General features: G+C 35.3%; 1 protein-coding gene across 3 annotated transcripts in view; it reads right to left on the minus strand.

Moving 5' to 3' along the window:
* LOC143238480 (cerebellar degeneration-related protein 2-like) overlaps positions 1-23,249 on the minus strand; it is a 73,785-nt gene extending 50,536 nt beyond the window's left edge. The window contains exons 1-2 of one of the 3 annotated variants that reach the window (XM_076478750.1): positions 23,150-23,249; positions 22,668-22,791 (exon numbers count right to left, since the gene is read on the minus strand). In XM_076478750.1, coding sequence (XP_076334865.1) covers positions 22,668-22,782 — 115 coding nt within the window. In that variant the 5' untranslated portion in view covers positions 22,783-22,791; positions 23,150-23,249. Of the gene's footprint in view, positions 1-22,667; positions 22,797-22,973; positions 23,083-23,149 lie in introns of those variants that run through there. The other 2 variants (XM_076478751.1, XM_076478752.1) reach the window with 2 other exon arrangements.
* Positions 23,250-27,484: the final 4,235 nt, after the last annotated feature.

Genomic DNA, 27,484 nt, shown 5'->3' on the forward strand with positions numbered 1-27,484 from the left:
TGATTTACTGTATTTTGTCACACAAACTGACAACTGGTAAAATAATTTTAAATGTGAAAACAATATACACGAAACAAGAACTATAAAGCTATCATATAAACCCTGCTTCAGAACAACTGACTAGCATCTATTCGATAGAAAGCACAACTTGGTATGCAATTCAAACCTTGGACCATTTGACCTCCAGCTCAAAATGCAAACTTCTATCTGGTGCCATATTTGAATTCCTTTTGCTTAAAACTTAGTTATTCAGTTATATTCACAAAGTTATACAAGTTATCCAAGGAAAGTGAACTTGTAAGCAACCTATTTAATTATAACTAAAATTAATTTAAATTGCTTACATGTTTGTTTATCTTCCCTGAAAATAAACGTGTTATCTTTTGAACACTTCATTTTCTAAACAAATTCCTGGCTTAATTAATAGTATTTCACTCGAACCGAGTGGTCTAATCTTTTATAATGATATTAAGTCAATGCAAGGTACTGATTTTTCTATGATTATGGTTTAACATACATTTTTTTTCTATACTTAGTTGAATAAAAAAATAATTATTTGATAGATAACCTTGGAATACTTAAATTAAACTCTACCTTATGGTATGTAAGTTAAATGGCCAGTTTTAAGACTTACAGGGTTCAAGCATAAACATCCACACAAATCAGTTGCCACCGCTCCAAATGTTTGTTTTTTCTGGCTTTAAACCGATTAACGAAATTGATTGTTAACTTATAACGCGCTCCCGAACAACTGATTGTTGGTTTGTTGTTAAGCACAAAGCTGCACAATGGTCCATCTGCACTGTGCCAACCTCCCGATTTAATTTTTAAAAATAAATTAAAAATCGATAAAGCTAAATGTGCTGTAATATCTTTTAAAAGAATTAAAAGAATTTAATTAATTATTAAATCTGAGCTGAGGTGCCATCGCCTAAGATATGGTTTCATATTAAACAATATGATATGCACTGTTTAGGTATATACTACATTTACTTAATGTCTACATATTCTCATATTTACTGCCCTTACATGATAAACTGCTGGAATCCATACACTGAATCATTTTGGGTATCTATGTTTTTTTCCTCCTTTTCAGAATACTCGGTTTAATATACCGATTAGCAAATTGGTTTTCCCTATTAAAGTTTCGAGCAAAGCTACACGAGACTTATCTGCACTAGTCGTCCTTAACTTAGTTGTGATAGAGGGAAGGCAGCTAGTCACCACCACCATTTATTTTACCAATAAAGGAAAGAATTGAGAATAACATTACAATATCGCCACAGCTCAAAGGACGAGCGTGTTCAGCAACAGGAATTCGAACCTGCAAGTCGAGCTCCTGGACCGCCAGGACATGCCACATTGAAAATAAAAGGTATGTCGTTCTGTGTGGAGTTCATAATAAACCAGGGTTAACTTCAATATTGGATGTGTTTGCGTTTGCACTTCGTATGCAAACGTACGCGAGTATGCGAGTCGTATCGTATTAAAGACCCTATAACAAAGTCCAACAGATAATTAACTCGTCTAAAGTTTAGAAAAACGTCCCTTAACGTCCCTAAACGTACGAGGATTTTCTAGAATTAAATTAAATCTGCTGTACACCATCAAACATTGCTTATGGGATAACAGATTTATTTCTGTACAATGTTTAGTTTCTAATATCTGTTTTATGTGGCTCGTAAGTTCAGTGGATACCACTTTAAAACCACACGCAGAGAAACCTAAGTTCCTTCTTTTCAATTTAAAAATAACAAAAAATTATTTCACTAGTGATTATTTATCTGATTATTTATGCTAACGTCAACCCTACACATTAATTGACTCTATCACCAAAGTAAGAATTATACTTGTTAAAAACCCAGTATGTCTTAAACCTGTTTACACCTCGAACAGCAACGAACTCTAAATCATTCTGTTTGCATAATTAACGTCAGCTGTTGAAATTGGGGCCAAAGTTAAGAGGTTTTCTACAAACCTATGTACGCTTTGTGTGAAGCTACCCGAGAAAGTAGGTCATGTGAAGATTTAAAAAGTTAAATTTATAAATTAGCAAATGGTAGAACAAATCAAAATCAACAAACGATCGAAATTAGTTCAACAAACGATAAACATACACAAAAAAAAAAAAAAAACCTGTTTAGTAAGTTCTGTCAACTAGCCAGGCGTAGTGATACATCATAACATGCTTGTGGAAGATTCCTTATCGGTGAAGACACGATGGTATTCTTATGTAGTGGATTTACCACAGAATTGTTTTTATATGGCAAATAATTTGTGGACTAATTGAAAATAAAATTATAGTTTACTGGAGGATATACAAATATTTAATTTGTATTGCCCTTTATTTCTCTGTTTGTTTGCTTGTTTTCAAACTAAGGACAAAACGACACAATGGGCTATCTGTGTTCTGTCCACCACGCGTATTAAAACCCGGTTTTTAGCAGGTAGAATAACAACAAAGTGAGTCCGCAGACATACCGCCGTGCCAATAGGGTGGCTTATTTCTTTAAGTAATCAATAATTTATTTTTTTTCTTTCTCGCCTTCTCTACGTGAAGTAAGTTAAGCTTGTAACCCAAGCTTGAAATAACGTGGTCATTTCTACTTTATAAAAACAACGTGTGCATCAGGTCCTGTTTGTCTTTGGAACTGCCTCCTCCACCGTCAAACGTGTTCATCCTGATGGTAATCATTATTATTATTATTTGACACTGCGATTTCCTTCCAAACAAGTTCTGAGAAGAACAGTGAGAACAATCTCAGTGTCACATTGTGGCAGACCCCCCTCTTCCCACAGACATCTGCTACCAAGTTGATTTTGAAGTTTGTTCGAAAGTTTATAAGTCTTAATCAATTTAAAAAAAATAACAAAACCAAGAGATATGCCTGGCTTCATTCAAATGTCTTCAGGTTGGAGGGTTCTCTTTAGTTACGATAACGTTCAATTTGCAGATGAAGACATTACCCACTATTAACTTGGAGTGTGGTTTTGAAGCCCGTTATTGTTCCAAATGCTGTCATTGTTATTTTCAAAATGTAATATATACTCCGTTTGACAATTTCTCTATTAGAATATTGTTTTGAAATGACTGTTAGGAATTTTGCCCCGCGATAATACAGCTTGCACGTGAAGCAACAACTAATTGCATTAGCTAATTGTCTTAAATGTTTAATTTTGTGTATAACAAAATATATATAAATAAACCAAATAAGGACGTTGGAGAATCACACGTTCATCTAAAAACCTACTGCAAACATCGATTAACGTGAAAACAGCACCACGCGCCAGAACCTTTATGTTTAGTTTACAAAATGCTGTGTGTATTTTAAACTTAACCCTTAAGTACTCGTGTGGGATTTATATATCACGAATGCAACCAAATAATAATGCCTGCCAATTTACTATCTCTGCAAATAACTTTTTCTTTAATGGGTTGGTTTCTTTTGAATGTCACGCAAAGCTACTCGAGGGCTGATTGCGCTAGCTGTCCCTAATTTAGCAGTGTAAGACTAAAAGAAAGGCAATTAATCATCACCACCCACCGCCAACTCACAGGATACTCTTTTACTAACGAATAATGGGATTGATTGTGGCTTATAACGCCCCCACAGCTGAAAGAGTAAGCATGTTTGGTGGTACTGGAATTCGCAGCCGCGACCCTCAGATTGCGATGTCAAGTGCTGTAACCACCTGACAATGCCGAGCCGTTTCCACTAATGAAAGTGCTTGAAAATTAAAAGTTAATTGGAAGTTTGTTCAATCCTACAATTGTTGTTAAACTAACTGTTTCCACCAGATGTCGCGTTATTACGTAGTAACTACGACATCTGCGATGTAATAAGAATATTCTTTACAACATATATTACACTTATCAGAAATAAAGTTATAAAAAGTTTCAGACATTTCTAGCACATTCTTATAAATGATTCTAAAAAATTTCTCACTATTTGTAGTACCTATTATGTGACAAGAGCTATGCTTTGGTCACATGATCTGGTGTTCTTGTCTGATTGGTCAGAGGTAAAAAGTTCAGATCCGTGTGACCAGTTTTGGAATCGTGCTTAAAATAAAAAAATACTAAAAATCTACGAACATAACAACATAATCTGTTACCAATAAAATATTTCTACAACAAGGTTTTGGAAATATGCTTAGTGTATAGTGGGCTTAACATTAATGTATATAATCGAACTGAAAATCCTTCAATTGAAAAAATACATGTTCAATTTGTCAGTGTGTTGTAAAAAAAAACTATACCCCCAGCTTTTATTATTAATACGATATGGAACATTCGCAACAATGTGTTATAAGGAAGACGTGCCCCCAGTTTTTGTTCCATTATTATTATAACAAGGAACATTCTACACTTTCAGAACAATGTGTTCTAAAGAAGCCATCTCGGTTGGATGATTGGTTGATTTGGTGTTTTATGGCACAAAGCAGCCAGGCTATCTGCCCCAAACATCCAGTTAAAAGTTAATATTAAAGTAAATTTAGTAAAATTCATAAAAGGAAATTAAGATAAAACAAAACAAAGTTTAAAAACATAAACAACATAAAACCAATGTTTACATCTAGTCTACAACGTTAAGAGAAAACTACAGTAATAGAAGTTGTAAATGATTTTCTGTAGCATAATGTAACTATCATAACACAACAGGAAGACTAACAGGTAAGTATAAAAACCACCGTTAGTCACCTGAAGTTGGCCTTTCCAGTCTTGGTTTCCAGTATTTAATTAGAGCCAGTTTCTAATTTCAAATCGAACTAGATGAACTTTGATTCTTAAAAGAAAATCACATTAAAAAAGGTGTAATGTATAAATTAAAAAACTTCAATGGCATTAAAAACATTGATAGCCTTTAAAAACTAAAAACATTACCAAGGTGGACAGTGTCACCATCACCAATAACGCTGTCTAACGTTATGCATAAACATTGGGACATAACATGTTCAAAATGGTGCCGTCGTTGAGAGTCGTAACGTGGACAAGACAGTAAAATGTGGCTTATTGTGATCTGAGCGTTACAAAGACTACACACTGGTGCATCAGTTCCAGATAAAAGAAAACGATGAGTCAAAAAATTGTGAACAATGTGTAGTCTAGTTAGAACAACTTCTTTCCGATCCTTACGGAAGCAAGACGGCCAAAGTCCAATAGAAGGTTTTATTTGGAAAAGCTTGTTTTCACGTTGCTCACTCTACGTCGACTGCCAGCTGGTACGGAGCCAAGCCTTCAATACAGGACCATGTATGGAACAGGCACAGCAGTAATAATGTCAGAGCAGATAGATTTAGCTGCGGTGTCGGCGATCTCGTTCCCGCGAATACCAACGTGGTCCAGCATCCAGAAAAACTGAATAGAAGTAAATGTTAAAGAGAAATGGGCCAGTTGGTTTTGAATATCGGCGAAAACAGGGTGTGAACTAACGTCAAGCAATTCCAGAGCCACTAGAGAACTATGTGAGTCAGTATAAATAGTGCAGTTTGAGTACTGCTTAGCTTCTACGTGATCCAAGAACAGAAAAATGGTGTACAGTTCAGCAGTGAGCACAGGAGCTGTAGAAGAGATTCTGCACACAACCACCGAACCACAACAAACCATGGCAGAGCCCACACAGTCATCTGATTTCGAAATATCTGTATAAATAGGAATGGACGGATGGTTCAAAAGATGTTCAGCAAATAACAGACAGTATTTCCAATCCAGAGTGTCTGCTTTTATCAGATGATTTAAAGATAGGTCACATTTGGGGACTGTAAGAAACCATGGTGAGATGGACTGATCAGTAAATACTGCGTTGTTATCCAAGGACAGACCCAGTACATCCAACTGCACCTGGATATGAAGGCCAAAAGGAGCAATGGCAGATCATCTGTTCTGAAAAAGTGTGGCCCACTGAGGAAGGAAAACACAACCCCATGTGGGGTGCTTTGGTAAGGAACGAAGTTTCGAAGCATATAGTAAAGACAGTTGCAAACAGCAGAGATGCAAAGAAGGTTTATGAGACTACGTATAAGCTCTGAACTGGGAAAGTGTGGAAAGCCCCAGTACAGAGTCAAAGTCCTTGATGATGAATAGGGTCCAGCATCTTTAAGGCTGACAGTCTGGCAGAGCCATAGACCAGTGATCTACTGTCTAGTTTCGATCAAATAAGAGCACGATATATCTTTAGCACAGAACATCGATCAGCTCCCCAAGTGGTGGAAGACAGGACACGGAGGATGTTCAGTGCTTTGTACATTTGACCTGCAGCTGCTTGTTCTGTGGTATACAGGTCAGCTTATGGTCAATGATAAGCCCCAAACACTTTGTCTCAAGGATAACAGGTAACACAACTTCACTGATATGGAGTTCAGGATCAGGGCAAAAGTGCACACAAACAGTTTTAGAGAGAGAGAAGTTAAAACCGTTTGCTGTGTTCTACTTTAGTAAACAACTGAGAGCAGTTTGTAGCTGCCGCTCAATATACCTCATGTTCGACGACTGACACGAGATGTGAAAGTCGTCAACATATACCCAATTTGCAAAAGCAAGAGGGAGTTGTTCAGTGATGGCATTAATCTTTATCCTAAAACGTGTGACACTCAAAACGGGACAGCAAGTTCCTGTAGAAAAGAACGGGAAAGTGTTGGACCCACATGAACTTGCAATTTCCTGTCCATTAAAAACTTTAATAAAAATGGACAAATGGCTACATAAGCCATATATATGGAGGTCTCGCAAAATGCCATACCTCCATGTTGTGTCATAAGCCTTTTCAATGTCAAATAATATTGATAAAAGATGTTGTCGTTTGAGCAAAGCTTCTCTGATTGGCGTTTCAAGTTTAATCAGGTGGTCCATGGTGAAGTGCTGTCATTGGAGCCCACAGTGGGTGGGCGAGAGGAGGTTGTTTGATTTGTGGAACCTTACAAGACGAGCATTAACCATCCTCTCTAAGGTCTGACAGAGCAGCTTATCAAAGCAACTGAACGGTAGTTTTAAGGAATTTTGGGATCCTTCCCATGCTTAAAGAAAGGTACAACAAAGCCAGGCACCAGGAATCAGGAAAAACATTCTCCTGCCAGATCCAGTTAAAAACAATCAGAAGAATAGCAAGAAAAGCAGGAAATAGATGGCGTAGCATTTCATCGTGTGCATCAAAGGTCCAACCAATGAACTGCCAGACTGATGAGGGACCAGTTTGAGTTCCATCAGTGTAAAGGGACGATTATAGTCATAGAGACAATCAGCTCAAAAGGAAAGAGGCAATCACTCTTCCCGAGTCTTGATGGCTAAGAAGGTGGAGGAAGAAGCAGAAGTGCTAGATACCTAGCAAAAGCTTTCACCTACAGTATCAGTGATGCTCTAGGTATCAGGTACTTCCTGGCCATCAGAGAGCAAGATTGAGAGGGGAACAGAAATATTTTGCCCACTGACCTTTCGAATCTTGTCACATATGACTTTTGAACTGGTAAAAGAAGATATGCTGGTTGTGAACTTAATCCAAGATTCCTTCTGGTTTTGACATCTTACCCACTGAGCATGTGCATGGGCATGCTGGAAAGCAATACAGTTTGAGAGTGTGGAATGTCTACAGAAAGTATCCTAGGCCCGTTTTGAACCTTCCGTGCTATGTGGCAGATAGAATTCCATCACAAAAGAAGATATCGTGGAAAACGTATCGAGGTTTTAGGGATACATTGAGCAGCTGCTTGTATTATACAGTTAATTACTGCTGCCACACAGTCGTCTATTGATGGCTTACAGAAAATGGCAGGATCAAGTTCTTTGAAAGCAGAGAAGGAGGGCCAGTTTGCATGATCCAGCTTCCACTGAAGCAAGCGGGTCGGGTGGCATTAACCACGGCCAGTTTCTCTCAAAATTACAGAAAAATGATCACTGTTTCGTGGATTACTGTCAACCCTCCATGAAAAATGGGAGAATAGTTAAGGGGAGCAAACTGAGAGATCAATAGTAGTAAACAACTGACTATATGCATGAAAATAAGTAGAAGAAGCAGTGCTAAAAAGAGAAAGGTTGTGATCAGAGAGCATACGCTCTACAGAGCGACCCCTCCTATCAATGATAGCACTTCCCCAGAGGGGATTATGTCCATTAAAGTCCCCAAGGATTAGAAAGGGAGACAGCATTTGTTCAACGAGAGCATCAAGGTCTGATTGATCATAGGTCTCTCACTGCAACAGGTAGACAGAACAAATTGTGATGGTATGACCCAAGGAAACACAGGCGGCTATGGCCTCCAAGTGTGTGTCGAGTGGCAAAGACAGGGTGGGCAAATGCTGATCAACCAACAGTGCCACCCCTCCATGCACTCGTCCATCACACAGCCTGTCATTTCTGAACAAAGAAAACTGCCGAAAGGTGATTGTATTGGCAGGTTTCAGAAATGTTTCCTGTAAGAAAAGACATACAGGATGGTAGGAAGCAATCAGTGTTTTGATGTCATCCAGATTATAATGTAAACCTCGACAGTTTCATTGTATCAAAGTGGCCATTTTTATTTACGTGTAAGCAAACTGGGTGCAGAACCCTTCTGTTTACGACCACGTCTTTTTTCTTTATTGTATTTATTCGAGGGAGGTCTATCGACCTCCTTGGATCCTGTCCCGGGTTGATTGAGCAGGTCTTTGCTGTTGAAAGAGGATTTTTGTGACTGAGGACGTGAACGAACGATCGTTTTGCAACTTGGGGCGGAAGAAAAAGATGGATCTGAGGAAATGCCCGTACCCAGAACTAAAAGAAGTGAATCTTGGGATTTGTTGAAATGTATGTAAGGGACAGAGATGAGTGTTGAAGTTGATTCATCAACGTTTTTAACCATGGAGGTCAAAATACTTTTCATTTGTTTGGAGAAAAATTCTTTTGGAGGCACAGAGAGATCCATCTGCACTCCTACTGTAGCAGTAGAACGATGTTCAACAGCATACGTCTGGGATGAAGTGGTTGACAGCAACTTTCGATCCTCAGGATAAGTAATGTTATGAATCGTTTTCAAATGCTGCATCTCCTTTTCTGTAAGAATGAAAGTAAGACGGGCGAGAGCCATTGCAATTAACGCAATGGGGGTCCGTTTCACACTCATAGGCATCATGGTCCTTGCCACCACGACGAGCACACGTCAAGGAACCACAACATTACGTCTTTGAGTGACCGAACTGCTGACACTGGAAACATTAGAAAGGGTTTGGAATGTATGTCTGTACCTTCCAATTAAGATAACCTGCCTTCATGGTGGCAAATGAGCGTAGTGATGTAAATGCCAGAATGACAATACTGGTCGGCATCGTAATTTCATCTTTGCGAGTGGAGATACGCCTCATTGCAGAAACTACTTGAGTGGAGAAATTAGCAAGAATCTCTGACTCGGGGATGTACTTCAAACCCTTCTCAACAATAACTACTCGTGATGAATTCAAAGTACCATGAGGTGTAACCTCATCAGGTATATCCTCAAATGCCTTTGAATGCAAGAAGAGTTCACTGTGTTGAGATGTGGATGTTTCCATCAATATGTAATATGTCATCAGATCAAAGCTTCTTTACTGACTATGGAGGGCCAGCAAGTCCCTCTACTCCCTTCTGAATGAAAAAAGAGACATTTGCCCTAAAGGTTTGCCTGAAAGAGATTACAGGATAAGAAAATGACGTACAACAGGTGTTATAGATATATATGTGTAAGATTACTGCTCAGAATCTTCAAGACGTGGTCGTTTACCTATGGACTGTTTTTTACTATTTTATTTAAGTTTTATTTGGAGAATCCACAATAAAAAATGAATATTTTGGTGTCCACTTAACCCACCCACCCACCCTACGAGAGGATGCACTAGAATGTCAAACAAGGACACTGCAGCAACGTCAGGGTTTCGTGAGCACTAAGCCCAAACACAGCATCAGATATAATGTCCACAATACCTGTTGAGAACATCCAACACTGGTACTTGGTTGACCCTAACCCAAGGAGACAACCACAAGGCCGCCTATCTGCAGGAATTCAAGGCCAAAGTGGTGTGTTAGGATCCTCTTCTCCCCTTCACGGGTCGCAACACACGGCAAACGCGTGGGTGGATGTTTAGATTCCAAAGGAGGTAAATTAAAGGAACAGAACCTTCACTGGGAGGTCCCTTCACCACGTACAGAAATTCACACCGAGGGGAAGCCATACCCTCAGTTTTTGGTTTATTATTACTATAACAAAGAACATGCTGCACTTTCACAACAACGTGTTCTAAAGAAGCCATGCCCCCAGTTTTTATTATTACAATAACAAAGAACATGCTGCACTTTCACAACAGCGTGTTCTAAAGAAGCCATGCCCCCAATTTTTATTGTTACTAGGATAAGGAGCATGCTGCACTTTCACAACAGTGTGTTCCAAGAAAGCCATGACCTCAGTTTTTGTTTTATTATTACTATAACAAAGAAAATGCTGCACTTTCACAACAATGTGTTCTAAAGAAGCCATGCTCAGAAATTTTATTACTACTATGATAAGGAGCATGCTGCACTTTCACAACAATGTGTTCTAAAGAAGCCATGCTCAGAAATTTTATTATTACTATGATAAGGAGCATGCTGCACTTTCACAACAATGTGTTCTAAAGAAGCCATGCTCAGAAATTTTATTATTACTATGATAAGGAGCATGCTGCACTTTCACAACAATGTGTTCTAAAGAAGCCATGCTCAGAAATTTTATTATTACTATGATAAGGAGCATGCTGCACTTTCACAACAATGTGTTCTAAAGAAGCCATGCTCAGAAATTTTATTATTACTATGATAAGGAGCATGCTGTGCTTTTACAACAATGTGTTCTAAAAGAGCCATGCCCCCAATTTTTATTATTACTATGATAAAGAGCATGCTACACTTTCACAACAGTGTATTCCAAGGAAGCCGTGACCCCAGTTTTTGTTTTATTATTATTATAACAAAGAACGTGCTGCAATTTCACAACAACGTGTTCTAAAGAAGCCATGTCCCGAATTTTTATTATTACTATGACAAGGAGCGTGCTGTGTTTTCACAACAGTGTGTTCCAAGAAAGCCGTGACCCCAGTTTTTATTTTATTATGACTACAACAAAGAACATTCTGCACTTTCACTACAATATGTTGTACGGAAGCCATGACCTCAGTTTTTGTTTTATTATTGATATAGTAAGGAACATTCCCGCTTGCTGGTTGGCCTGTTCTTCTGAATTTAACTTCCGAGTGAAGTTAAATCTTAAAGTTTAATGCTTACGTTAATTCTGATCTCGCATAAAGTTGGTAAAATATACACTCCATTTACGTACTCTGTTCGAGCCATATCATTTGTTATTAATACAGTTTAATAACCTAAAAACCAACACTGTTATGTTTGTCTTATCTCAGCCGGTACGATCGACTCTAATAAATGCGATCCTATCACTCCAATATGCACAAGTGTGCTAAACAAGTTAACACTTACTTATCCAACTCATTCGCACCAGACAGTCCACACCCTTTTTGCACATTCAAGGTACAACACTGTGGCGTAATATCACATAATTCCCTACTAACACCAACTTTCATCATGCGTATCATATGACGAGTTCTTTACGAGACTCGTACCACGTGACTACTAATAACGGTGTTTTTAAGCGCATCACGAATTCACTATCTTTCAAATAACCATATTCACACACCCATAATAACAAGCCTCAGAAAAACGAGTAAGCTAACTGCTTCAAAGTCTAATGGACATCACAAAAACTTTTTTGAACCCTAAATTCAAAGTTCGTCCCACGACAAAAGATACATAACAGATATGTTTAGTTAGTTACCTGTAACCTGGTTTCATAATTCCATATAAACCTAGATGGGAATTGATTATTAACTAAACGATAAGTATGTATCATAAATATCATGTAATTACAAATCGTTGTCCACCATTTTACGGTGACCTCGAGCAATGAGAAATCCAATAATAAGTTAATTTCAACAAAATGAAAACCTCAACTTTAAATTATACAAAGCTTAAAACGAGGCTCATAATACTAACGTTATTCTTCTTTGTCACTGTTGTTTTCACTTTAAGACTTCATTATAACAACACACCATATAAACTAAGATGTTCAGATGGCCAGTGTTTGTCCTTACTTAGTGTGTATTGTATAAAATCAACACTTATTGTACAAAGACCAAGACAACACACACTGTTGATCTATATATTTATCAGACCCCCCTTATTAAGTGCTTTCCAACAATGCTGTTTTTGAATCTTATATTGTTCGTTGTTAAACACATACCTACACAACTGTTTGTCTGTGGTTTACCCATCACGGGTAACATCTGTGGCTGATGTTTATCATGAATTTTACCGGATCTAAACTTATCAAGAGGCGGATATCCGACCAAAACTGCTATTTCTCTCATTCCTTGTATAAAAAAAAAAAAAAAAAAAAAAAAAAAAAAGTGGCTTCCATTTGGGTTAGTTTTCGTTAGGAAACTTTTTTTTTATATTATACGTAGCAAGTTAAAATTTATGCTTTGTGTTATTGGGCTGAAGATTCTTCTACAGTAGGTGTCTGTGATTTGTAGGTGGTAAATTCGAAAAAAATAAACGAACGACACTCACTTCATTTGTTTTCAAAATAAAATATGAACATATATTCAGAGCTAGTTAACTGTATATACAACTAATTCTTTACTGTAAAGATTACTATAAGCGTATAAACACTATATTTAGAGCTAGTTAAATGCAAGTACAACAAATTATTTACACTATAGATTATAAACATATCATAAACACTATATAAAGTCTTCTTATATATGTAAAAAACGGATGGTATGGATAGAGAAAGCACTATGTAGAGGAGCGAACAATGTTTAGATCTTTTTCGGTCATCGTCAGGTTCATAAAGAAAAAAAGAGGTAACTGACCATATGTTTGAAGGGAGTTGTATAACTGAGTGTCGGAATGTAGAGGGCGGTGTTAGATGTTTGAATATATAATTTTATTTATTTTATTATATTAATATAGGTATAAAGACGTTCCTTTGTGTTGGTTTATTTTGGGTTTAAGTTTTATAAGTAAGGCTTCTTTAATTTTGCGTTTGTTTATGTTTGTTTCTTTATTTAGTATTTGAGTGTTTTCTATGGTTATGTTGTGTTTATTTGACTTGCAGTGTTCGAAAACGTGTGTGCAGTGTTCGAAAACGTGTGAAGGTGACTTTATGTTCTTTGAATCTGGTTTCCATTTTTCTACTGGTTTCTCCAATATAGAAGTCGTGGCAGTTATCACATTGTATTTTATAAATAATGTTGGTGTGGTGTTTGTCAGTGTAGTTTTTACATAGTACAGACCTCAGTTTTGTGCCTGGTTTTTGAATAAATTTGGTATTAACTGTAGTATCATATTTTGTTATTAGTTTTTGCCAAATGTTGGTTATTTGTCTGCTGATGTCAGGAATATATGATATGCAGCAGTATATGGTTTTGTGATTATTTAATTCGTGAGATATATTTACTTTTCTCAATTCATTTTGCTTTTTGTCTAGGTGTGTGCGTATAATGTTTTCTACGGTTTGTGAAGGAAACTTGTTGATGTTGATGAAGTATTGTTTTATTTTGTCTAATTCATCGTTAATTTTATCTGGTGACCATAGTTTTATGGCTGTGTTTATTTGGTTTCTTAGTATGTTGAGTTTTTGTTTTGTTTCATGTGCTGAGTCCCAAGGAATGTATAGTCCAATATGGGTTATTTTTCAGTGGATTCCTGTTTTAAATTATTTATCGGTTCTTGTAATTTTGAGGTTAAGAAATGATACTTGATTGCTTTCTTCTGTTCATATGTGAAGTTAATGTTGGGATGTATAGCGTTAAGGTGATTGAAAAAATTAAGTGTGTGTTCTGTATATGTGAAACCCGCAATCGTGTCATCTACATATCTGTACCAATATAGTGGTGGATGTAATGCTGTGTTAATTGCTTGTTTCAACTTGTGTCATAAAAATATTGACTAGAACTGGTGACAATGGGTTGCCCATGCTTAGGCCTTTTGTTTGTATATAGTTGTGGTTGTTGAACATGAAGTTTGTCTTCATGGTGGCGAATTATATGAGGGTTGCTGATTTGTTGCTGGGAATGTCTACGTTGTTCGCTCCTCTACATGGTGCTTTCTTTACCCATACCAGCCGTTTTTAAATATATAATTTTCTCGACAAGTGGGTTTTTCGTCATCAGGGATTCTTCTTGTCAAAAGCCCACATAATTCTATTGAACTGCTTTAGAATTTCAGTTGACAAGTCGAACTATTTTTCTCTATTACTTTCGTCAACCTATCCAAGCATAGTTCGCTTACATTTCGTCGAGTTACCATGATTGCATCCTACACTTCTGATATCGTCTGCTCCTTTTTCGTATTTAGGCCTACTTTAAATAAACGTCTACTTTTTGTCAAAGTCCACACATGCAGGTGCAATTACTCTAAAACTCTCTGATGAAACAAACTATTATTATTATCTCTTCCAACACTGCTAGTCTCACTCTAATATAAAGTAACCGTTCGGCTTACATTAATCGTCGAGCCTTCCCTGTCCGAACGTCTCTTTTATATCATCTGTTTTGTCAGCCAGTTTGGTGTTTCCCGCTCATATTTCACTATTTCTCTGTTTACCACTAAATCGTCTGCTCGCTATATATCCTCTAGATCAATAAATTTCACCGAGGTTCTATAATCTCGACATCAGTGAGTTATTAACACAACGTACGACTCTTATCGACTTCATAACTAAATCTGTTGTAACATCTACTTTAAAATAATTTATTCTAACTCTCTTTTTATGAACAAATGTAAACAATAATAAAATATGCACTCACAAAATATATTAATAATATACACTAAACGGTCGTGTACATCATGACAGTCTTGAAAGCTGTAATATGTACGAGTTACAAAGTAATGTCTCCAACAAATTGGTATTAAAGAATGAATATTTTAGTGGCGACTTTAGAGCTGTTTTCTTTTAGCTATGTTGGAGAAACTGACACTTATTGTGATAAAACATCCCTTTTGTGGAGAATACAATGTCTTAAAATATTATTAGTACAAGTTAAAGTTTCATAAAGTGCAATGTTACGGTAATTTTTAACCACCCGTTAACTTTGAGATTATTTTAACCCGAGACCGCCTTTACTGTTAGTTGTTCAGGCAGTAGGGCTTGTAACATGACGTACGCACCTCTCTATCTTACAAGAACGTACCAGATGTTATCGACCTGTCTTGACTAATGGAGTAATAACATAGCTTTCGGCCAGTTCGTTACAAGAGCTTTGTAACCCCTTGTAAGTTAATATGTATTTAATTTTATCTACAGTAACCTACAGCTTTTCATCGTTGTTTTTCATCTAAAGTTTACACAATTATTCATAAGTTTTTGTTAATTTTAATAGATAACATTAAACTTGTTTCAATGGATCATTTATAACTTTTTCAGTTTTTGTTTGGTTTAACTGAATGAGCGCGAGTGGCTCCTAAATTGTAAAGGTTCACATTATTTCGCACTTTGCCATCTGACGGCGTTGTACTAATTATGAGTGAATGGATGCTTTGTACCACGCGTAGGTTAGAACTTCGTGCTTACACGTACTATTTATTTCACAGGGGCACGTATGACACTGTTGTTTACTACACAACCAACAATGTTCTCACTTCCTGTTCCGTGTGTGAGACGAAAACGTCTGTACTGCGGAACATGAGTAGACGTGTATGACATTGATTTTAACACTACGTGTTGAATAAAATTAGAAAACAAAACCCTGAGCATTTCATAATAACCACAACAACAAAAGAAAACTGAAATCTCTGTTTAACTACTGTAATTTTATCATTCATAAAGTTGTTATTATTCCATTACACTACTACCACCTACGAGCAATCAGTGACTGAAGGCAGACATGCAAGTTTTTTCAATAATTATTTTAGTTACAGTTAACGCATGGGTGTATTGTCTCACGACCTCCTTCTAACTCGAGCTTACACTAATCACGAAAGATACAGAAACAATTTTTCTATGTTGTATATCCTTACGTAATTTGATAAGATTTAAACTTGTGAACTAGTTTACCCAAAAGATACAACATATACTCTAAAATTTTGCCCTAATATCAGAATATGACACATTATTACCTCATTTTACACATTCCTCTTGGAATCACGAACGTAAGAAATAGCCCAGGATAGTGGGGCCTTGTGAAATCGATAATTTTCAAATCGAGGGCCGATAGTCCTCATAAAAATCTAACATTAAAAACTAAATGTTTAGATTATAAGCTTTCAAGATATAAATTAGTATGTGTTGAAATACAACGTCCTTAAATGTAATTTTGTCTACACTGCTTTTCATTGACCAGCCCTTTACAAAAATAAAAAATACATCTAACTATATAAACATTTTAGTCACTGAAGTCAGGTCCAGCTGATAATTCATCTCTTCTTTTTAATAACCTATGTCTTATTTGTTTACTTTTTATTGTTTTTAACGTAAATGACATAATTCAAAAGCGCCAGAAAAGCCAAACCTATCATAAAAGATTAAGAAAAGGCCATTTTTCATAAACACTGACTAAAGTCATAATTTTAAGAAAAACGTATGCCAATACGTTAACCAGTGCCGATAAGGCCTTTCGCTGAATCTTATTTGGTCGGGTGAGATACAATAAGACACTATTTATATTATTTAAATTGCACAAAGAACTGTTACAGATAAATCTGGTCAAGTGTAATTTCTATCAACGTCATAAGCTACTCAGTATGCCATATTAATTATTTACAAATATGTATTATAGTGAGAATAGAAAGTACAATATTATTTATTTTTATTTAACTTTTCACTTGAATTAAATTTACTCATCGTTCAGAATAACTGCGAAACCCAGTATGAGTAAAAAACGCATTCTAGTGGCGCGATTCTTGGTCTCTGACACACCATCTCCACTAGTAGAAGTCTATCGTTTGTTTGATTGTATCTTCCATGTAAAAAACGAAACAGACGCCCGATTTAAAAGTGCAGTAAATGTAACAAAAACTGTATTGTATTAATAAATTAACTACTTATCGCTGTACACGAAGTCACGAATGTAGAAATTTAAATAACTTATATTAACAGCTAGGCCTACCTTTTAATAACTGTTTAGATGGACTAATGCGAGAAGAAATACTCGTATATTCTGATCGTGGTTACCAGCTTGTAAAAGAAGTACACACTAAACATTTTATTGTATCAAACGGTTTATCCAAGGAGTGCACTAGTACTCTCTATGTAGGAATGGCACGGATACTATTTTTGTTGTTGTTGTTAAAGCAATACAAACATCCGAATTTTCTTCCACACAGAAAGCTACAAATGAAAAACTATCTGATAGACGCTCTATCTCCCGTACATTTGCTGCTTTTCTGCTATCCAGAGCCTAAACCTATATTTGTTTTTGTTCGCCATTATCTTTCTTCAGCAGACCCTACCTAGTTTTAGCAGTTACTATAATTTTATCATCATTTGGTACAACAACGGTTTTCAAAATCATTAACTATCGATTTCATTACTTAATTATTCTAATTAAAACGTTTAAAGCTTTAGAATACATCCCATAGCCTAGTAAACCCAGTAAAAGGAGTAAGCAAGTATAAGGAAAACAATTACCGATAAATAAAAAAGCTATGTAAGGCTGGCTACTGAACTTGAACAAACAAAATATGGATGTAAGTGGACATGTCACTTGATTCGGCTAATTATCACATGGCAGACTTTACATGAAGAATAAAGTCCCTACATTACTGGTTTTCTCGCTGGCAAAACAAACAGAACCAGAATTTCAAACTGTAAAACAGTCAAAAAATATGATCCTAAAATTAGCAACAGGAAAGGTATTATGATAAAAGCTTAGATTCTATTCAAACTGTGGATACAAAAAGCGGGGGAGCCAGAATTACAGGGATTTTATTTTCCATGTAAAGTCGAGACGGCTCAGTCTGCTATGTGATCATTAGCCAATCAAGTGAAGTATCCACTTCCATCTCTGCCTTATTGGTTCCTATTTTACAAGTTCAGTAGTCAGCTCTACATAGCTTTCCTATTTAGTGCTCTTTTACCCTTTTTTTTTTTGTTATTAAGAATTATACTTCCATAAATGGTATTCCAACCACTACTGTGTTTGTTGTACCCTTGTCGCCCTGATAAGCTCTGAATGTGGTGGGCATAGTGTGGTTAAAATACTGTATACTCTTTTAATTATCGAAAATCATGAAAGGTCTAGATTAAAAAATATATAACAGGGCAAAATAGGCAGTAAAGTACCTGGATGTAAATAATCATAATTACCTATTAAATTAATGTTTATGATAAACAATGCGTGTACAGGAGAAAAAGTGTTTGTTTAAATACAGGAGGACGCCCGGGAAATATGAGAAACTATTGTGGCCTTCTGTAACCTTGGTCACATATTAAAAGTTGGTTGTGAAGCAGCAAAGCTACATTAGCCCGGCATGGCCAGGTGGTTAAGGCACTCGCCTCGTAATCCGAGGGGTCGCGGGTTCGAATCCCCGTCACACCAAACATGCTCGCCCTTTCAGCCGCGGGGGCGTTACAATTTCACAGTCAATCCCATTATTCGTTAATTAAAGAGTGGCCCAAGAATTAGCGGTTGGTGGTGATGACTAGCTGCCTTCTCTCTAGTCTTTAACTCGCCATTTCTCTGTAGATTCAATATAAAAACGTTGTTCAGTCGTCGTATTTTGCATATATTTTAAACAGATTTCATTTAGTAAAAGAATCAGTTGGAATTTTCTGTAAACTGTTTTGTATGTTGCACCCCTTTTTGAATCCTGATGGTTTGTAACGCATAAAACCTGATACCATGCCTGTGGTCGTCACAGCTTTGATAACCCATTATGTAGTTTTGTTTGTTTGTATCTGCGCTAGCCATCCCTAATGTAGCAGTGTAAGACTAGAGGGAAGGCAGCTAGTCATCACCACCTGCTGCCAACTCTTGGGCTACTCTTTTACCAACAAATAGTGGGATTGACCGTCACATTATAATGCTCCCATGGCTGAAAGGGTGAGCATGTTTGGTATGACAGGGATTCAAGCCTGTGACCCGTGGATTACGAGTCAAGTGTCTTAATCACCTGCCCATGCTGGGCCACTACCATACGACTCCAAATGGGACTTTCTTTCAAAAGGTTATGATTAAAAATAATATACCATTTTAGTCTACTGAAAAACAAAGAAAAATAAATAATAATAATTTAAACTGTTATTTACCTAGGGTTCTGGTAATAATGTATGAATCATCAAGAAATAAACAACAACAACTGATAGAGAGTTGCATCATGTGAGGTCATTTCTTATCTGTTTTATCACTTAATTAGTATTCACTTCTATACCCTTATAAGATATTTTACAAAAGAGGAAAAGTTCTGTTATCTTATTATCATGATTTTTTTTTAATTTTATTGGAAGCTGATCTACTGGAAAAACCTGCTAACAAACAAGTATAAAAGATGCATAATTCAAATGAACTGGAAAGTAGGAAACAATGGAGGTTTGAACATATACATGGGCAGAGTCAAGAATATTATCATATTCTGGTCATATATAATAATAACTTTTAAAAAACAGTATATAAACTAATTCAGTCCATAAAGTTTGTCAAGAACCACAGAGAAGTTCTGATAAAAACAAACAAAACTGAATTTAAGCACAAGAAGTGAACTGATGGCAAACATGTTTGGATTTTGATCAATATTTCTTGCTTCTAAGCCCTAGTTAGAAATGCAGTTAGAACAAGAAAGAAATAACCGAAGCAGAGCATTCCTTGATAGATGTGGATAATTCTGTATCTTTACAGCTCTTGTCCTGTGTTTTTAGTTTAAAGACATTTACCCTTACACATGTACATGTATATAGATCTCAGTGTTTGTTAACTTCAGTACACACTTGTAAATGTTCATGTTTTTCTTATACCTTATTCACCATTGAAATTTGAAATATTTGTTTTTGTAGGATTACCTTATACTTTACTCCAATAAACACATGATTATCTCATACACAAAATATTTCCTGAGACAAAACCACAAAGACCTACTAACTACTTTTACACACTACACATGTACACAAGTACCTTGATAGCCCTTTAGTTAAGTAGAGTCTATGTGAAGTGATGCTAATTCAAATAAACAAGCTTTGAAGTTGTTTATTAGCATTCTTTATATTATATATATATATATATATATATATGTATTCTAAACATTTACACGTCCTGCATTGTTTCATTCAGACAATAAATTATTTAAAACATGATTCCATTTTTGTCTTCTGTGAATGTTAAAATCTAATAACTTTAACCAAATTCAAAAAGATTTTAAATCCTCTGAAGACTAATTTAAAATAAACCCAGTTCATTACAAAAATTTTGCATCCCAGAGCAGCTGATATGGGTATTAACACTTTTATTGGTAAGGAGAGAACAGCATTTGTATCTTCCTAGCTCATTTTTAGTTTAAGAAAAAATTATTATAATTTAATGTCATTATTACAAAGATTTTATAAAAATTCACATTTCCAGTTTCTTAACTTTTAATGATGAAATATAAAATGCTATCTTTCATATTCATGTAATTAAGTGTTTCTATCCGTAAAATTCCTTGAATCAATATAATAATTATGTTTCAGGAAATTCACAACATCCACCGGCCCTCTCACTGTCCCTTCTATAACATCAAAATCTAAGGAGTTAGTAATCAAACATCTGAAAAGGTTTCACAAAGTTTTCTTCCTTTTCTTTTTGTCAAAACCAAAACTTTAATATTTTTCTTCTTCCTTTTTATTTCAGAAACATATTTTATTTATTTAACTTTCGTTATCACATGACATTGTTGTGGCATTTGTTCAAATCAAGATAACTTTTCTTCTAGCAAGTATTGTATAGAAATAAATTTCAATCTTTTCCTCAACCATCGAAAATTAAAGTTTGTTTCAATATCTTGTTCCTTTCATTTTCATACCAAACACACTGTGTTTTTTGGTACCAGTCAGTACCATACTGACTGGTAGAGTAGACTTCGATTTACTTATGTATTACAAAATGAAAACTGAAATAAAAGTTTATACTGATTGATGGTAAACTTTTGATAAAAAAATTAACAGAGGTTTGATCTTAAATGGAAACAAATTTTTGATATCATTAACCTAACCATCAGTAATCAGAAAAATAATTTAATAGAAACATAATATGAAAACAGGCTGGAAGTATTTTACATTTTTTATCATTTTAATAACAGTTAATCACCATCATTTATTAAAAACAAATCCTTGGCAGATGATGCTAGCTGTAAACATTCTGATTCTGAAGAAAATGTGCTTTGAAATTAATAAAAATTGAACATACTGACATGGTAAGCTTTTTGTAAGAAACTGGCTTTTACAGAAAAAGCAAAATTATAGTTAAGACTTTGTTACAAATATATTTTCAAATAATAATGTAAAATAAAATAACTCAAATAATGTGTTTGCCAGTACATGCAAAATCTGACATATAGTTTAAAAACACACATTGATAACTCTTGTTCCAAACATTATGTTTAATATTTGTAAATATTCATCAACTGGATATAAGAGCTACTGAAATAGTTCTTCATCTGAAGAAATAAAACACTTTTGATTTAATATTACAGACAAAATAACTGGCAGTGAAAAATAATTGTGTCTGGACTTATTTGAAAAATGAACCTGCAGGCACCAAGTATCTGTACTGGTGAGACTGCAACAGAAGATTTGAAATTCCTCAAAACCCACTCCAGTGTCTATCATTTCACTAGATACTAAACTGAAACAGCACGAATCTCATTAAGTCATCCATGCTATCAATAATTAAAGGACAAGGCATTCTGCTATTTTAAGAAATGCAGACATATTTTCCAATTAACTTTTGTTTCTAATATTGTACTTTTCCAGAAAGGTTTACTTCATCAACTAGTAGTAGTAGTTAATTTTACCTCCATACAATGTTTTATATTCTTTAATTTAATATATTTATTCATTAACATAATATGCTGCCAAAGTAAAATGTGGTCACTTGGTCTTAAAAAAAAAAATCCAAATTAACAATTCACTTCTTCAAAACTAACTGGTAAAAGTTTAAGGAGAATTCAAACTATATTTACTAGCACTTATCACCTAGTGAACTTTTATTAAAGTATGCAATTTTCACAAAGAAGACTTCCAGAACATACCCCAAAAACAAAACGCTTTACTCCACCTACATAAAGCAACTCAAATACACAAAGTATACCATCATTTATCACTATCAGTAACAAACTGTCGTTTTAGTGGAACCTTTGCGTAGATATTGTGAGTTTCATAACTTGTAAAGGACTGCAACTTCCTATTGAATGAAAAGGGAAAGAAATGTCGGTTTCTATACTTAATATAACGAAAGCCTCTAAAGATAAGGCGAAACTTCGTCCCATTTGTACTCAAATGGCATTTGCAGTTTATTAAAGTTTTCACATTTACGACATAACGTTTTTCCAACTAGGTCAGACCCCAGGGTAACATTGTTAAATGAAAACCGACATTCTGGTAAAACTATAACAACCAAAATGATACTGACAAGAGAAATCCTTACAAACTTACCATTTTCATACAAATAATTTTCGTAGCTGACATGCTCTACTACGTTGTCATTTGAAAATACCACCGAAATCGGTGTCACATCTTCAGAGTAGTTTTCTTCAGTCATATACATCATCAATCACAGCTGTTCTAGTGAAAATTTATTGTCAGTCACATTACTTCATAACACAACAAAAAATAAGCCATTATTATAAATAATTATATAACATTTAGCACAACAATACTTATAGGTTGATATTATCCGACAGTTTACTAAAAATACACTTATAATAAATAAATATGTCATTTTCAAAACCACATTCTCACCCGTTGATACCGAGAGTGACACGTTAGATTTTCATGAGGTATTTGCTTGTGTAGTTAATAGTTACTACTAGTTGTTCTAAATACATGAAACTAACTTTTATCGTTAGGTCTATAATAAATTTTTGGTATCAGTGTTCTGTGTTAAAGAATTCGAATAAAACAAATATCTGACATACCCCAAAACACTTTCAAGTTCTCTTTCGCTCATGGAAATAACGACAAATAATTTCAACTTGAAATTAGGTCAAACTATTATCGGCAAAGGTATTTTAAAGCGCCATCTAGTAACCATGTTTGTATTTAACAAAATTTTCAGAATTTTCGGAATAAACCTAAGCGTGATACACACGGTAATTTAAGAGTGATGTTTGTATTTACAGCAGCGCTAATATGAGAATCATCTGATGTTCCTAATTTTAAAACACTGATCGGAAAGAAGGCTAAATATTCGTAACCACCCTATAACCTACCATTCACGCTAAGGAACTAACTGTCAATCTTGCAACGTGTCCATTACTTAGTGTGAATTTCATTTTGTGGTAATGCACAAATTCGAATTCGTCTTATTAACTCTAATGTACAACGGTAAGTTTGCGGATTTACAAAGTTAAAATCAGGGGACTCGATTCCCCTCGGTGGACTTACCAGGTAACCTGATGTGGCTTTCCTATAGGAAAACACACGTTAACTTTAATAGGAACAGTTTTATCTAGATGCCAACCCATTCCAAAAGTAAATAGCTTTAAACTTAAGAAAACATTTTATTTCAAACCCAGTTTTTACGATGACAGTTTCTTCAAGGAAATGAACTTTAAACTGAAAAATATCGTTAACTACAGTGTATTCCATTTCCAGAAAGTATGGTTAATTCTGAGATACGAATTTCATCACACCTAGCGCAAAACCAAAGGAATATCCTAATTACTGAACTAGTCGTGAATCTAAATAAACAGCTTTATTTTCAAGCAAATAGAACGAAAGTTTCATCTGACAACTACAAATTTGTAATAACATTAAAATTAATTAAAAAACTGGATTTAAAAAGGGGGGAAGGAATGATAACAAAGTACAGCATGTTATAAAACCTACAACTGGAGATATTAAAAATTAACAAACAAGGCTGGAAATAGTGTCCACATTATTTTATCAAGCTATAAATCCAAATTTTGATAAGTACTGTAGGCATGGGTTCAAAATAGGTATTTGTAGCTTGAGAACGTAATTTAAGCACTGTTTCAAGCCTTGTTTGTTTACTTTTTATTATATGTAGTTCCTAGTTGCAGGCTTGAAAATATTATCTTTCAATTTGATTCAGCTTGTTTCTATACTTTTTATTATTATCCATCTTCCTTTTTGCTAACCTTGTTTCTTAATAGTTTGTTTTTTATGTTCATTTAAGGAGAATAAATTTTATGCTAAGTACGTGCATGTGCTTTCAGTTGAATGGTGCATTGTATATATTGTAAGTTATATATTGTATATATATGAACAGTTTACAACTTCATTCCCTACTTTCCCTCCCAACAACCACACTGAACTTATTCAAAATCAACAAAACATGTACAACAAAGAATAAAGTACTGGTATGGAACTACAACAAATAAAATGTAAAACTGTTCTTCTTAAAGGATCATCTTTAAGGCAAAGATTTTATCGTCACAGATTTAATCACTGACTTCCATCAATGTCACAGTATAATGTAACAAAAGACGAGCAGCAACAGAGTAGTCTTGTCTGAATGGAATAATGTTTATTTTAAGATAACGCAACACATATTTTTGAAATTGGTCTGCTTTGTTTTAAATTTCGCGCAAAGCTACGCGATGGCTATCTGCACTAGCCGTCCCTAATTTAGCAATGTAAGACTAGAGGGAAAACAGCTAGTATTCACCACCCAGCACTAACTCTTGGGCTACTCTTTTACCAACAAATAGTTGGATTGACCGTCACTTATAACGCCCCCACGGCTGAAAGGACGTGCATGTTTGGTGTGACAGGGATTCCAACCCGCGACCCTAGAAATTTATGAAATATAAACATGCTTACCTTGTTATGTCTACATGCCACATATATATATTATAGGCCCAGCAAAGCAAGGTGGTTAAGGCACTCGCCTCATAATCTGAGGGTCGAGGGTTCGAATCCCCGTCATACCAAACTTGCTCGCTCTTTCAGCCGTGGGAGCGTTATAATGTGACGGTCAATCCCACTATTCGTTAGTAAAAGAGTAGTTCAAGAGATGGCGGTGAGTGGTGATGTCTAGTTGCCTTCCCTCTAGCCTTACCCTGCTAAATTAGGGACGGCTAGAGCCGATAGCCCTCGAGTAGCTTTGTGCGAAATTCTAAACAAACTAAACCAAACTCTCTAGTCTGATACTTTTCCTTATAGATGGCGTGTATAGCAACTTTTCGCGATATTCAACGAACAAATAAATAAATTCGATTTATCAACAATTTTCACTTAGTAGTACCTCAGTGGTGTTACTACAATTGTGAAATGGTGGTAGGCAGATGAATCATGAATGTAATTGTTTTTTTCAAAGAACTGTGTTGTGTGATAAAGTGCTTTACAGCACAAAGAACTGTGTTGTGTGATAAAGTGCTTTACAGCACAAATAACTGTGATGTGTGATAAAGTGCTTTACAGCATGAAGAACTGTGTTGTGTGATAAAGTGCTTTACAGCACAAAGAACTGTGTTGTGTGATAAAGTGTTTTACAGCATAAAGAACTGTGTTGTGTGATAAAGTGCTTTACAGCACAAAGAACTGTGTTGTGTGATAAAGTGCTTTATAGCACAAAATACAAGTAAAGGTGTGGAAATGACCCATATATCATCCTTTTCACCATGTTATACCACTACCTAAATTTACATTATAACGCCTCCACAACTGAAAGGGCGAGCATGTTTGGTGAAACGGAGATTCAAACCCACGACCCTCGGATTACGAGTCGAGAGCCTTAACCACCTGGGCATGCCGGGTCATGTTTTATATTAGTGTATGTGTTTATGACTAGTCTAAACTTTCTAAGCTGCCAGAATCTCGTGAAGTATTACTGGACTTTTAACTGCAAATATCATTAACAGCCAATGAATCCAATCCACGAATCACTGCGTCATAATGGTCACAGGGTTTAGTTTTCTGTTATAAGGATGTTTGATATTATGCTCGTTCAGTCAGTATTATTTTATTAATTAATTTATGAGATCACGTAGTTCTGATCCTTAAGTTTATTTTCGAGCAGAAGGTTCTGTACATGTACGTTTATAATAAAGTCACAATGAGCATTCTGTTATTTCCACAAAAGGGAACCGAAACTGTGATGTTAACATTACAAATCCGTAGGCTTACCATAATCCGTAGATTTACCTCTTTCTCACCAGGTGACTGAATAAAAATTATTATTAAATAATTTGATTTCACTGTGATGAATTTCCGTCACTGCTCTACTTTAGTAATGTGATTAAATTATATAAAAACATCTCCGTTTTAAATATGTAGATATTAATGTTGAAAAACTATGAACACATTACAGTTATATTTTCATAATTTCAAAATTATTAAAGCATAAATAATTGCCACGTGTAGTTAATATCTTAATTGTATTCAAATTATTCTATTTCACAACTTGCCTGCAAACATTGTACAAAAATATTAATTTTACTATAGTAGAAATTACCAACTTGATGGGTGGTTTCTGGCTGAACGACACACTAACATGACGTCAAAGTAAGAGATGATTTAACCTTTGTTGTTAGTTGAAAGCAACTCACTGTTGTATAAACGTGAATATTGTTAGTAAACACATTACACCTTGGAGTTAATTACAAACTTTATTTTGGTTCATAAACACTACAAGTAAAAACACTTCTTGTCGTGACCAGGATTCAAACCTGAGTTAATGCGGCCACAACGCATTGTACTAACCATTAGACAATCACGGCATATGCAATGTATTTAGTGTTTTCTTCTTTTCTCTATAGACTTTGTAGTGAGGTAACACAAGTAACTCGAACGATGTAATTCTACGGTAGTCATGACTCTTGGTACAGTGTTTTTCTTATAGCAAAGCCACATCGGGCTATTTGCTGAGTCCACCGAGGGGAATCAAACCCCTGATTTTAGCGTTGTAGATCTGTATACCAGCGGGGGACTCCTGGTACAAACCAGAACTTTTATCTACATCAAGTGTGTTGTCACAGTTCTTCCTGATGCAAGGAGGCTACTTGTTCCTGATTATTCAAACAGTTTTTATCGCACAAAAACCAACATATTTATACCTAGTTTAGATTAAGTAAAATAAACCGTAAACCAGCGGTGTAAGTACGGTTCCATTACGGATATTTTTTCTCTTCCCTATGTATAAAAAACGGGAGTGTTACAACAAACATCACACAGTGATCTGAAGTGATGATGACATCACGTTTGACATCCGTAACATGCATGATGATAAAAATCTGTTTGGTTTGTTTTTGAATTTCGCGCAAAGCTACACTAGGGCTATTACGCTA

This window comes from Tachypleus tridentatus, chromosome 13 (assembly GCF_004210375.1).
Source record: "Tachypleus tridentatus isolate NWPU-2018 chromosome 13, ASM421037v1, whole genome shotgun sequence".
NCBI lineage: Eukaryota > Metazoa > Arthropoda > Merostomata > Xiphosura > Limulidae > Tachypleus > Tachypleus tridentatus.